At 46.7% G+C, this 13,552-nt stretch overlaps 1 protein-coding gene across 3 annotated transcripts in view; it reads left to right on the forward strand.

Annotated features, from left to right (window-relative positions):
* Nucleotides 1-13,552, forward strand: part of LOC306782607 (nuclear factor of activated T-cells, cytoplasmic 1-like) — a 59,301-nt gene that overhangs the window by 35,510 nt on the left and 10,239 nt on the right. For 2 of the 3 annotated variants that reach the window (XM_079276043.1, XM_079276044.1), the window contains exon 9: nucleotides 2,956-3,600. The exons of the other annotated variant lie outside the window; for it this stretch is intronic. In XM_079276043.1, the coding sequence (XP_079132169.1) occupies nucleotides 2,956-3,600 (645 nt within the window). The remainder of the gene's footprint in view (nucleotides 1-2,955; nucleotides 3,601-13,552) is intronic. 3 annotated transcript variants of the gene reach the window in all.

Here is a 13,552-nt window from a genome sequence, read left to right on the forward strand (position 1 = left end):
TATTCTTAACGCAAACGGGTGCAGACTCCCTCCGCTGCATTGGTTTGTGGTTGGAAGCTGGAAGGGGGGGGGGGGGACGTCAGAAACATGCTCTATGACACATACAGGAAAAGTTAATGAACCACACATTGTTCTTTTTTTGTAAATATTTGCACAGTCATGTTTTTCCTCCCGAAAACTGGACAAAGGCTGAACTGTTTCTGTCGTGTCCACGGCTTTGTGCTTTGTCAGACACACCTACAGCAGACTCAGGCCAACAGTAGACAGGGTGACCAGATTGCCTACACAGTGGGGCATGGTGCACCAGGTACCTCTTGAGTTAGTGAACCACCACCTGCTCCATCTTAAATGTCACTGCAGATTCACGCCGTTAGAACAAGATGAGTTCAGCATTTCTGCAACACGACAATCCTTGATTTATATCATTTTTTGGCGCAGTTCTCTGACATTGTCATATCCACACCAACAAGCGGTCGGAAATGAGAATCACCACCTTATGCATCCCATAATCGCCTCTTGCTCGATGGCAAGTAGAGAGGGTGTCCACGCAAGCTCTGTTTGCTGGTCCTTCCTAATCGAATCCACTGATGCACACGTCTATGTCCCAATTCCCATTCCCTCTGAGAGGAAACGAGTGCTCAGTAAAATACCCAGATCAGGCTTGATCAGTTTAATATGAGCAGACAGGGGAGGGAAACTGCCAGAGATGGAGAGAAAACCATGTGCAGAACAACTGTCTGTGGGCCACAACCCACAGGTTGGGAGGAAATAGAAGCCAGCTGAAGTTGGGACTAGCCTGGTGAATCTGTTTTCTCAGCTCTCGTACAAAGTGGAAAGGAGACACACAGATGGATGGAGCTGGGAGGAGACCTCTGTTTATATCTGTGGCAGAGGAGGGAGAATCTCGGGGGAGGGGGGGTAGTTTAAAAAGTTCAAAAGAAGTGCCATTAGTCCAACGTGATTTGATTTCCTGTTTCGCCAGTCTTGCTCATAGTCACAGGGCATACAGGAAAATAATGTTGACAAATTACCTCGCTGGAAATGAAAACTTTAAGCTGCAATAAACCAAACTGCTCTTTAAAAAATACACTCGAACCGGATTACAAAGTGGGGCTGCAAAGGTCAACAGCATCCCATCCCTTCTGAGATACTGCTGATTCCCCTCAATTCAATTCTCTTGCTGGTTTTGGTCAAAGGCAGGACATCTTGTGACGCGGTATCAGATTTATTTAATCTTAAGAAGGGCATCCAGAGTGAGCTCCAGATACCAACGCTAGGCGATCTGCCTCTTTCATCCCTTTTTTTCTATTGGTGTAAATCATCATTAACCACGAGGACTGGTAACCATGACGTTCTTCGAAAATGTGACACTGTTTTCACTCATGTAGCTGCTGCAAGTCATTTAGCTGATGCAACTCTGGCGTCACACATCCTGACTCCATGGCACTGTGCCATCCATTCACACTGAAGGCATGGAAGAGGCAGAGAATCACTGAGGCTGTGGATGTAGTTTGAGCCATGTGACGTGCCTGTTACTCCCCCAGGCTGTTGGAGAGGAGGCCCGCGCATCATGGGACTCGCCTTACGACGCTCCGCCGGGCCCGGTCCCCGGTCCCCGGTCTCTGAAAGCAGACAGGGCTGACGTAAATGTGCTCCCTGCTGCGTTATCACCGCAACGCATCTCGGCAATCTCAGGGGCTGCGAGTGTGATTAATGTTATTTCAAATCCAACTCCCACAAAAAAAACAGCTTTTCATAGGAAACACTTAACGCTGGTCATTTCATATGCAGACTTTGTTGTTGGCGGTTGCTCAAAGGTTCTATCACGTACGAATGCAAACACACAGTTTAGACAGTCATCTATACAGTGACATCTGCACGCCTTTGAGTAAATGTCACTTGGAACCAAAAACTCTCAATGGTTGGCATCAAACGCTCTCCACAGCCATTAACACGTTTTAACAATGTGTAGAAATAGAAACAGTGTGTCCATTGTGACTCAGAGGCCTTTGCTATGCATCTGGGTGTCTTAACACAGCGCCATTAGCTTAGCGCTGGCACAGTGTGTGCACATGTACTTATATAATAACTCAGCAGCGCGCTTGTTAATGCGGATCCCTCTCCATCTCCCAACCCAGGCCGTATGGTTTCGTTCTGAAATTTCTCAATTGATAGAAAGTTGTTTTCGATAACTGCTCTTGACAGCGAACAGGAAGCATGTGATACCTGTCCGTCAGAAGCAATCAGGAAACTGTGCAGACGATCTGCGCTGGATTAGAAATTAGAAGAGAGGAGGCAGGATGATCAAGTGGGGCCACTGCACTCTCCTCCATTAGCCGGGGCCTGAAGCTCCTGAAACCACAGGCGCAGCTCCACAGCCTCTTAAGGAGCTCAGGCGGCCTAATCAAAATCAAATCATCTCCTTTTTTTTCACCCTCTCCCTCTATCTTTTGGTCCTGAGAGAAACAATTACTTCGAGAGTGTGGAGGAAACCTTGGGGTCCTGGGCTCCTTGAGCAGCAGCAGCAGCAGCAGCAGCAGCAGCAGCAGCCCAGTGCTTTAAAGTAGTCTTTTATTGGATGTCAGAGCTGGAGGAGAGTCCAAAGAAAATAGGTCTTATTCATTATTAGAGCCAGCTGTGGCTTTCCACACCGATGACTCATCCATTTTTCTTTCCCCCCTGTTCTTTTGCTTTTTTTTTTTTTCTTCATGATGCGGTAAAGAGGGGTGGCGGTTTGGGAGGCGTGAGGGTTCCTCTGTTAGAGAGCTCAGCCAAGTTGACACGGAGCCCATATCCACTGGTGGTTGTTTGTTTGGATGGCGGAGGGTGTCGCGGCCACAACTGTGCTTGCTCACTGCTTTACTCAGCCTAGCTCGTGCACTCATTGCGCCACGTCGATTCCCTGCACGTTTTTTTTAATATCTCCACCTTTCTTTCTACTTTTTTTCCCCCCAGTGCCGATAATAAAGACAGAACCCAATGATGAATATGATTCTCTGGGGATTGCGAGACTGCCCATGCATTCAAAGCCCTATTACAGCCGGCCCAGGCTCACTCCCGTCATGCCTGTAGCCGACCATGATGCCTGCCTGGTTGGTGGCTACCCTCCCTGCCCGCCTCGCCATGCTGCCATGCCATCGTCGTCCCCCAGCTCCAGCCCCACCCTGCATGACCTGTCCCCCGTGGCATACAGCAAGTGCCTCCCCAACAGCCCCACCCATGCGGCACCGCCGGGCCCCGGGGTGCCCCCCATCCAGGAGACCCCTGTCCACCCTAACCTCGCCCACCCAGCGTCGCCAGACCACAACTCTCCCCTAGGGATGCTTCATTCCCAAGGCAGCCCCATCCACCTCAACAGCCCAGGGCCCCATGGTTACCATGCTATCTATGCCAACCGCAGTCCCTCATCCTCCCCGGCATCCCACCCCTCCACTCCTGGGGGGACTGCGGAAAGCCCGTTCGTTCAGGCCTACAGCCCCGGGCAGGCCCAGGCCGGAGGGAGCTCACCCAGCCTGTTACCCGAAGATGCCAGCCCCCCTTCGATGGCCATCACCGTCAAACGGGAGCCCCAGGAACTGGACCAGATGTACCTAGATGATGGTGAGTTAAGACAAACAAGGTGACGTTGTCTGCAAGTTTCCATTTGATAACAATTTGACTAATGGGAGGCATTTTGTTTTTCAACACGAAAGCTTCTCTTTTTTAGCTCTCTGTCCATGCCATAAAAAGATGGCTGTTTACGTAGGACATTGCATTTATTTAACACCTCTTGCTTATCTGCAAGCCCCCACACATGGCCGCGCCCTGCTGCACCCCTCAGTATTTCCTGATGGAATTCTGGCAGCAGATTTACGTCACATTTGTTTAATTTTAGACCACGGCAGATTGATTTGCTTTTGGTGAAACGTGCGGTCGGGCTTATGTTGTCCAAGTGGCTGCTTCGCTGTAAAACGCTAAATTGCCATGATGGGATTTTGAAACAATCTGTCAAAACATGAGAGCAGTGAGGTCAGTCGGGTTGCAGCAGAACTAAAACAGTGGCACACGCGTAGCGAAGCAAACTGTTGACACAACGACTAATGAAGGAAGCAAAACAATGGGTAGGGGTTTCCTGAACCGAGCCATTCCCCCCTCCCCCGTCCCCATCATCTCTCTGGGTGGGATGCTGGGAGGCGGAAGGCAGAGGCTTTGTTTTCCCGTCTTTTTCCCCGAGGAGTCGACACCATACGGCTGTCGTCATCAGGGGAGGCTGTGGGGTCACTGCTCTCCCTCTGGCAATGAAACCAGTCACACCCAGGAGACCATATGGTCGAGTTTATTGCCTCCTGAGTCCATCTCACATGATGCCTCTCAGTTCGCCAACCTGTTATCTGTGTTAGCAGAGACTCCACTTGTTGTTTTGACATAGATTCATAAGAGCACATCAAGGGCATTGTGCCAGTTTGTCCTCATAGAGGTGGCGGGGAGACAGCTCCGCATTGAACTCAGGAATATCACCCTTCCTGCAGACCTTTTGTTCAGAAAACTGACGTAAAGTGTGTGTGTGTGTGTGTGTGTGTGTGTGTGTGTGTGTGTGTGTGTGTGAGTGTGTGTGTGCACACTTCACACTGGGGACCAGGGGAGTTTTGCTGTGGAACTGTAATTGAGTTGAAATGCAGTTGTCAGCATATCTGTCAGTCCTGATGAGTCCCATTAGTCCTCACCTCATAAACAGACAACACAGAGACAGGGGAGGGGGGGGGGGGGATGTATGTCTGTTATCAGCTCTATGAACTGATTTCCAACTTTTGTTTCTCTCTCTTCCTTTTCTCTTGCCTCATTTTCTTGAGTTCATGGCAATGCTCTGGAAATCTAATTTGAATCAAAACTGCTCATTTGAAATTCTGGCTGTTTTCAATAGTTGTGGCAGGCAGGAGCTTTCATTTCAGCTTTAATTGGATAAAGTGAAACTGTAGCTTTATTTAGCATTTTGTAATAAGGTTGGAAAGGGCTCCTTTTACACCAACAGTACGAAGATACACCGAATGTACATAGCAGTGCTAAGGTGAAATCATATAATCTTGTTTCTCTTCCCGACTACTCCATCCACTGTCACTTTAGCAGGCTCCCTCGCTCTCCGACCCGGTGGACAAATGTATTCAGCCAGTGATTACAGTTGCATTAGGGACGTGCAGGAATGTGTATTGATTGACCCAAGGACAGTGAAGCAGCCCCTTTGAAAAACCTCAGTGCGCTGCCGTTTTGCATCACCTAACGTCTGCGCAAGCGTCTGTGGTGAGCTCGCCGAGTCCCTGTAAGTGTGCGGTGGTAACAGCATACTCCAAAAGCATCTGCCGCTCCCGGGCCCGGGCCTATCCTAAACCCCCCAAATGAGCCCTAAGCTAAAATAAATAAGATCGGAAGGCAGCTCGCAGGGCGTCCCGCTCCACGTCCGCACGCATTACCACCGTACGTTAGCGAGCCGAGCACTCCATTATAGGGGGGGGGGGGGGGTGACCTCACCACAGCGGCGGTGATTTAACGCCAGCAATGTAGAGCAACGTTCCTCTCCAGCAATTGGGGGCCGGTGATTTGGAGTCTGCGGGAGCACATTTGATCTTCCCCAAGAGCCGAGCGCCTCCCACGCTCGAACGCCGAGGCCTCCGGCTCTCATCAGCCAGAGGAAATGTGTCTCTCTGGCCAGGCCCAGGTTTTACGCAGCCCCTGAGAAATCACTCAACTTATCAACGGTGAGCTACTGTACCGCGAGGAGCTTGGTTAGCATGTGGAGGGAGTCTGGGATGTAAACCCCCCTGACTGCCGTACACAGTCTCCATTGTAATCTGCTAAACTCTTCCCTCTGCTGCGATAGAAGCTTACCAGCTATAGTGCAAGACACAAGGCAACGATTCGGGCGTCTGCAGTAAGATTTTATGGGAAGAATCCAGTTGGCAGTCAGATCGACGTGGGAGAAGTTGTTTTCACTCGGTGGCGTGTTGGCTCTCACCTGTTTCAGTCTCACTTCTCATGAAGCAGCAGGTCAGCGGGGTTCAGAGAATAGAAGCAAGTAGAGGATGAAACACCCAGCGCTCCTGGAAGACTCTGCCCGGTTGCGTTGTTGACTCACCGTCGTAAACAACGCGTGGTGGGACTCAAAGGAAACCCAAGTTTTCAGACGTTTCGTGCATGCTCACAGCCCACTATCTGTACTTTACAAGGCACATGACTGTGAGCAAAACGCCAGTCGAATGACATCAGTGCGCACAAAAATAGAATTTATGAAAAACACGGTCTGCCGCATTTGAGTTTGCCGTGTTAGCCGTACTAATGAGGCCCAAAACAAAATTGCTAAAGTGACGACAGGCTTTGTCACACTCCTGGTGACATCATACCCCCCGCTTGTCTCAAACAACCACATATACCCACGTGAACACGCATGGACACCTTTGATCTTAAACGTGGCTTTTTTTTTACACAAGCTATTTTGGAAAGTTCCCTATCACTTGTTGTGAAACCCTTCACTTGGCACTCTATTCCTGGTGTTTCGGTGTTTTGCTGCAGATGTGTGTGTGTGTGTGTGTGTGTGTGTGTAGAGCAGACGTAGTGCGCTGGCTGTTTGGTCCTGTGAGGCTGCTGCCGTGTGTCCTGTCTCATTCGCTGCCGCTGCGATGGGTGATATCATGAAGTGCAGCTGAACGCAGCAGACAGCAAATGAGCTCGTGCTAATCAGAGGGCCAGATTTCTACCAGCTGCCTCTCCGGGAAACAGAGGGCCCTTATTCCCCAAAATAAGAAAAACACAGGGTGCAACGCAGCCTCTGTCGATTTTCTGACATTTGACATGTGCGCTCTGATTGCCTCGTGTTTCAGGGTCCACGATTGTTTCCTCCCCAATTCAAGGTTGATGCATTTGAAACTCTACTCGGCTTGTTTTTCTCTAAATGAAAACAGAATTGTTGTCGGCCCTCCTTTCCTCCTTGCCTTCCCTCCCTCTGGCAACTTAAAAATAAAATAAAAAAAAGGCATTCTAACCTTCCTGAGGATCTCCGTCCACCACTGATGCCTCGGAAGGCAACTCAAGGCTTTCCTCGTGGAAACTTTTACACATTCTGGCAAGTTTCCCAGACCCCAGGACTCCGCAAAAACCCCTAATGATGATTGAGAGCGCGTCCGCACCGCGCTGAAAACATGCTGAGTCGCTAACATTGGAGTGTGCCGCAAGGCTGGCTCTGGGATTGGAGGGGGGGGGGAAGAGGAGAGAGAGGATTTTGGGGGGCAGGGGGCGCGGTGTTCATTAAAGTGGAGGTTGAAGTGTCTAATGGGAGTCACTAACGCAGAGCTGCTCTTGTATGTTGAGACAGTACGTATTTGTGTGTGTGTCTCTTTTCGTTGATAGAGTCAGGTAGATGTGGAAGTGCTGACCGCCGGTGCTTTCACAACACTCCACCTCTGACCCCTCCCTGGCCTTTTAGGAGCAGGTCAATCTCAAGCTAATAGTGCACAGAGAGAAAGGCTGTCTTGTAGTTAAGTGCAATGCCAAGAACACAGGCTCCTTCTAGACATATTGATATTGACGGGTGCAAGAAGAAGGGTGATGGCTTTTTTATTATTTATGACCGCAAAGAGGATGTGTTGCTGTTGTTTTTTTACTCTTGTTGTCATTGCGTGCGTTCTCATTAGAGATCCTGCTTTCCTGGTAGCTCTTAACACGGTGAGGTTCAAGCCGAAGTTCGAGCTTTGCCGATTTTATCGTCGTAGGAAAAACGGAATAGCTCGGCTGCACTCTGGGATTGTGTTTTAAGAGTCATTGACCACCGAAGCAATGGATCAACAACTAGACTTTTGGGATCAGCAATAGATTTGATTCAATTTATTCTCATTAAGATCCAAAACCATGACTTATACTGTGCAAATAGAGCTGCTGTGCTGGTATTACAGAGCTCACCAAATACTTGAAGGGGTGAACGTGAAGATATTTGTTGACCTGGTTGTATAAGAGGTTGTGGATGATAATAATTGATCAATTCGCTGATGAAACGTCACTAAAAGACACAAAAGTATCACTTGATCTGACAAACCTCTAAACTGTGGTCGTATAACATGGGAATAGAGGAGCCAAATGGGTGGTAAAACAAACTGTAGCTGCTCACAGGAAACTTGAAGTGATTTTTAAAGCAGGTCTGCTTAAACACTGCCTTAGTTTGTGATACAGTACATTACAGTAATAAAACCCAGAGAATACCATTGCGTCTTTACAATAGAAGAAGAATACCTTCGCAGTTGAGTGGAAGTGCTCTGGATTACCTTCGCATGCTCTGTTTCCTCTTACATCTCTTTTATCTCTGTCCCGTTGGCTGAACATAAGAGCCTTTAGATTCCTGGTTGTGATCAGTTTTTCTTTTGTTTTTTTTTGCAACGCATATTATGAAACCCACTCGATTATAGACATTATTGTCCAAGATTGCTTTCAGTTCAGCAAATAATTGTATCTAAGTGGTTACATGTGACAGTGGCAATGGGTTCACAGTATAAGCGCTTTGATTTTGAGCTCTTTGTTAAAAGCCTTTGGGAATATTCGTTTTGATAAGCACAGCTAGATGAATCTGTAAGAGTTCGGTACATTCATTACACTGGCTTTTATGTGTGTTCGTGCTAGCCAGAGGATCTGGTCTGGTTTCAGTCGCTCTGTCATAATATCCACAGTCACTGAGAAAGAATGTGTCTGCAGCTAAATTATCTAAACAAATTGGGTTTCTTTTGTGTCTGGGATCTGACACACGCACATGTGTAGATGGGGGACTTTTGATGTTGAATGGGTTTAGTGTTTATTTCGCCCCAATTGTCAGAAGTATGTGACGCAGATTTGCAAGATTTGCTACTGTAGGGGTTTATGTCTTATCTTTTTCCATTTTTACAAACTGTGTAAAGACAAGGCACACAATATTGACTTTGTATGGAAGCCAGTTACACGGCATCAAAGGCAAAATGGACTTGAGTGAGGTACACAATCGCATATAGCCGTGTAAAAGCCACAGGGCTTTCTTCTCCAACAAGTCTGAGTCTATTCATTAAAGTTATATTACTTCAGTTCATCATACGTCATGTATTTCTGATAGTTTCTCCCGACGCAGCAGTTTAGGAGGCTCAGCCTCTGTGGCTCACATTCTGAGGTTTAGGAAACACGCGTTGAAAAGCCACGCGAGCCGCACGGATCACATCGGGTCAGGACTCAGACAGGGCCTGTGGCTTGGATGGGATCTTCCTGTGTACATCTGTGATCATGGAGCTACAACCTCACGCCAGACGCTCTCATTACTGAATCACAACATAACAAATGTCAGTGCGGTTGACGCGATGACAACTGAGAGGAGAGTCTCCTTCTTCCACAAGGCTGCGAGTTTGCTACCTACGCCTTGGTTATGGTTGTTTTTCAGCATGGTCCAAGCCCGCATCCACTTACTGTACGGCTAGATCCAATCAATTTAAGCTCTTTTCTGCGTCAGGTGTTCATAGGGCAAAGGGTCTCTGTGGCATGTTCAGAGCTCTGAGGTTATGATTTTGATGCAATGTCGGTGTGTTTGTGATTCGAAGAACATTCTGTAATCCCCGCAAACATTACACCGCTACTTGCATTTACCATAAAACACTGTTCCTCTGTGGAAATACCTGATATTACTGCGAACACCACAAACGCTACGCAGTCACAGAAACCATAAATTTGCCTCAAATCTTGGATATTTCCTGCTAGCATTAAAAAACATGAGCACATGGAAAAGTCATACAGTCCAGGGAACATACTAAACACCCAACAAGCAGAATTTATTCGCAGAAAAACAAATCTTTATTTGTTGGCTCTCCACGGGGAGGTTAGGGGTCAGGATCAGCTTCTGGACAACATCCCTGGAGCTCACGGGATGTCTTGCTCTTGGACACTTGAACATAAAAACCACAGTTCCAGGGTTTTGTATTTAGGGGAAATAAATACCTGTGGCATCAGTAAACAGGAGCAGATCTCCGTCCCAGACCGCTTAATAACAGCCCCTCATCTGAAATCTGTTAGCGCAGTGAAATAGTATCCTGCAGCGACGGATGTCAGCAGAGAAGTCTGATCCAGCCGATGGGGTTGGGGAAAGCCGTCGGGTTTTGCAACTCTTGGCAGAGTTTGCCGTCTCCTCCATGTGTAGATACCTCAGGAAAAAGAGGGGGGGGGGAGCCAGTCAGTCATAAAGAGAGAGGGAGAGAGAGAGGAGGAGGAGGAGGGGGTGCATGGAGAAGGGAAATACAGATGTAGATATAAACTTTGAAAGAGTGAGAGTCCCAGTAGAATCTGTCACAGGGCAATAAACCGAATGCACATGTGCCCAGTTTCTGTGTTACAGTCCATTGACAAATCACTCCAAACACAGGCAGGTCAACGTGAAATGCAACTGTCAAAATAATGAATTTGTCAAAAAAGCGATTACAACTCTTTCCCGAGACAAACACTTGAGGAGAGGATCTGTGATTTCTTTTTTTTAGCGTGATATCTGACTTACGGGCCTCAAATAGATGGACAGTCGTGAGATGTATTTTAAGTGTTTTCAGATTTTGGGGTCAGAAGATACTCATCACATCCAGGAATACTCAGCGAGCATGAGGAGAATCAGGTCAGCCATAGGAATAAAGGAGACACAGACACACAGACGGACTAAGAGAAAGAGGGGAAAATGTGATGTGGAAGAAAGTAGCATGCGATCTTGGTGATTTTTCCCTAGCAGCTTCTCCAACTGTCCCTGTTCTACACACACACACACACACATACACACAGAGACAGTGTGTGCTCCTTTCACAGCTCAAACCGCGTTAAAACCCAAACAATAAAAGTCAAAGAAAGATAAACACCGGCAAAGTTAAAGATCACATTGTCTTCCTCTCCCACCAGTGGCCGCTTGCAGTGCGGAGACTTACCAAGCAGTGGGTGCCAGGGTTTACTTCAGGGGAGGGAATGATCATAACCACTGAACTGTAAGTGTCCTGCTGTTGACATATGACCCATGGCAGTTATAAACCTCAACGGGTCCCCCGACTCTCCTGATTGTACTCGGCTGAGCTCAGTTCCTCTCAAAACAACGTGCTAACAAACAGGGAAATCCTTTCACGCTCAGTAAGCCTTTTTTATAGTGTTAAGCATTGAGAGATTAACTGATGAAAGGCTACAGTGGCGCTGCCCTAACCTCCCCGTTAATGTCTTTAGCTCAAGAAAGGCCAAGGGGCTTTCAACTAACTGCTGTGCTGTGTTTAGCACTGAAATATGGCACTTTATTTTAACCGACCCCCTGACCCTACTCCCGCATCCCTTACTTAGCATTTCTAAGCAGTATAAAAAAAAGTAATAAACGGTTTATAACATAACTTTGATATCGTATACAAGCGGATATAAGGACATTTTAAGGGTTTATGTATTCAAATTATTAGTAAGTATTACATATCGGCATACTTTTATAGTTATGTGTTATCTTTATTCATTGAGTGTTTATTAATGCATACTTTTTCTTCTATCTCGTGACAACTGAAAACATTTCATCCCTCTGATGAAGGTCATGGCTTGCCGCTGAAAGCCCTGGTAGAAATCGAGCAAGTGGACCTTGAGTTGAAAAGTTGTCGTCAAACTGAATCTTCTGAACACATTCATGAACCGTTTTGAATCCTTTCTTTGAATGATTCATGCATGTGTTTTGGAAAGTCAATGAATGAATTTGATTACACACATTGTAATGCCGTGTTCAAACAAAGTCACATATCCCTAAATGTGAAAAGAGCTGTGCTGTACTGTGGTACCAGTCACTCGTTCACCACATGCTTTATCGTTTAAATTGTTGTAAAGTACATAAATTAACACGTGAAACATCCAATATATATGTCCTGCTATAAACTATTTATTACATGTTTAATATACTTATTATTTATGCTAAATACAGGGGTTAAAGTTAAGTGTTTATGCACTGTTAATAATTCTTTAAAAATCATTGTTTTAAAGTTATAAGCCATTAATTACATCGACTTTTAGGGTATTTATGAGTAAACAAAACATAACACAAGTTATTTACTGACCATTAATATGGACTTATAATTATAAACACTTTAAAGAGTGTGCCTTATTAGGAAGTGGTATCATTTAGCTTCATCGTTTTTATATGCTCAAATTCACGACTTACTCTTCTGTTGGACTCCTCAACCGTCCAATACTGGAAGATAAGACAATTCTCTTTGTTCATGTTGTAAATCCGTTGTTTCAAATCAACAGGGTGCTTGAGTTGGAAAGCTCGCCCCATAAACACCATGTGAACCGAAATGCCATGTACATTTTAATTAAATCCCTTCGATTTACTGCGTCATAGAGTAAAATGACAGGCTCTTGTTTCTGTGAAGGTATTTAAGTGGCGGGTTCAGTCCCTGAGCCCCAGCAACTGTAAAACCTGTGTGATTTGAAACGGCACAAACAGAAGCAGGTGAAAATGCGGTTCTATGATTCACAGATGACAGCAAACGTGTCTGTCTCACCTACAATCCCTTGAGGAGTAGCCCCCGTCTTCATCTCTGGCTCTGGCAACGCCTGAGTTTCTTGGAAGCTGAACGGTTTCCAGATGGATGAAAGTTCTTCTGTCTGCGAAAGTCAAAAGCGAGGTCGATGGAAAGGAGATAAGGGAAGCATTTTCCAAGAGAGCCTATCGTCCTGCCTCCAGACTGGTCTACTTGAATAGATCCACGATGTGGCCCTGAGGCCGGCTCCTCCACTGCATGTCTTCCAATCCCCGCGGGCGTCGAGGATTTTAAAGTTGAAGGGTAGCTCTCGGGGTCAGCAGACAGGGTGTTAATCAGATCACACTTGAGTACAGAGCACTAGAGCTCAGCGGGGATGTTGAAGGGAGCGATACCATGTCCTTGTGTGCAGCAGGAGCTTTTTAAGATGTACTTACCTTTAGTATACTATGTAATCCAGCCTGCAAAGAACAACAAACCTTTCTCCAGCTCGTCAAGAAGCTGGATCAGCGGAGATGTGACTCAGCAGAATATGCTTGTTGCTAGTTTGAGCTGAAGATGACTGACCTGTGCTGTCGTTCTTAGAGGAAAACGAAGAAGAGAGGAAGAGTCTAAAAACTGTGCTTGGGTCCCTTCTAAGGCCTGGATGCTCCTTACAACCAATTCCTTTTGAGGTAACCGAGCAAACAGCTGACAGCAGTTCTGGGGTCCTGAGCAAAGCTCCTGCTAACAGACGACGGCAAGCAGAGCTCATGCTCGGATGGCCAAACAGTTAACCAAAGGCCATGGTGTGCAGATACACACTCACAGGCAGACATGCACATTCCAAAAAAAAACAGGAAGGAGCCTCTCTGAGCCATCTATCTGTGATGGATAGCGAACAATAAAGTTTGCACTGAGGTACACCGTTTTGGACACGGAGAGCACAGTTTCTCTGCATATAAATAAAAGAAAAACAATTGTGAAATCCCACGTAGCGACTGACAGGCAACAGGTGATTTAAAGACGCACGACACAAACGCGGTTATAAATCGCACTGCATGCAAAGCGCGCTG

This window comes from Melanostigma gelatinosum (genome assembly GCF_949748355.1).
Source record: "Melanostigma gelatinosum genome assembly, chromosome: 9".
In the NCBI taxonomy this organism is placed as follows: Eukaryota; Metazoa; Chordata; class Actinopteri; order Perciformes; family Zoarcidae; genus Melanostigma; species Melanostigma gelatinosum.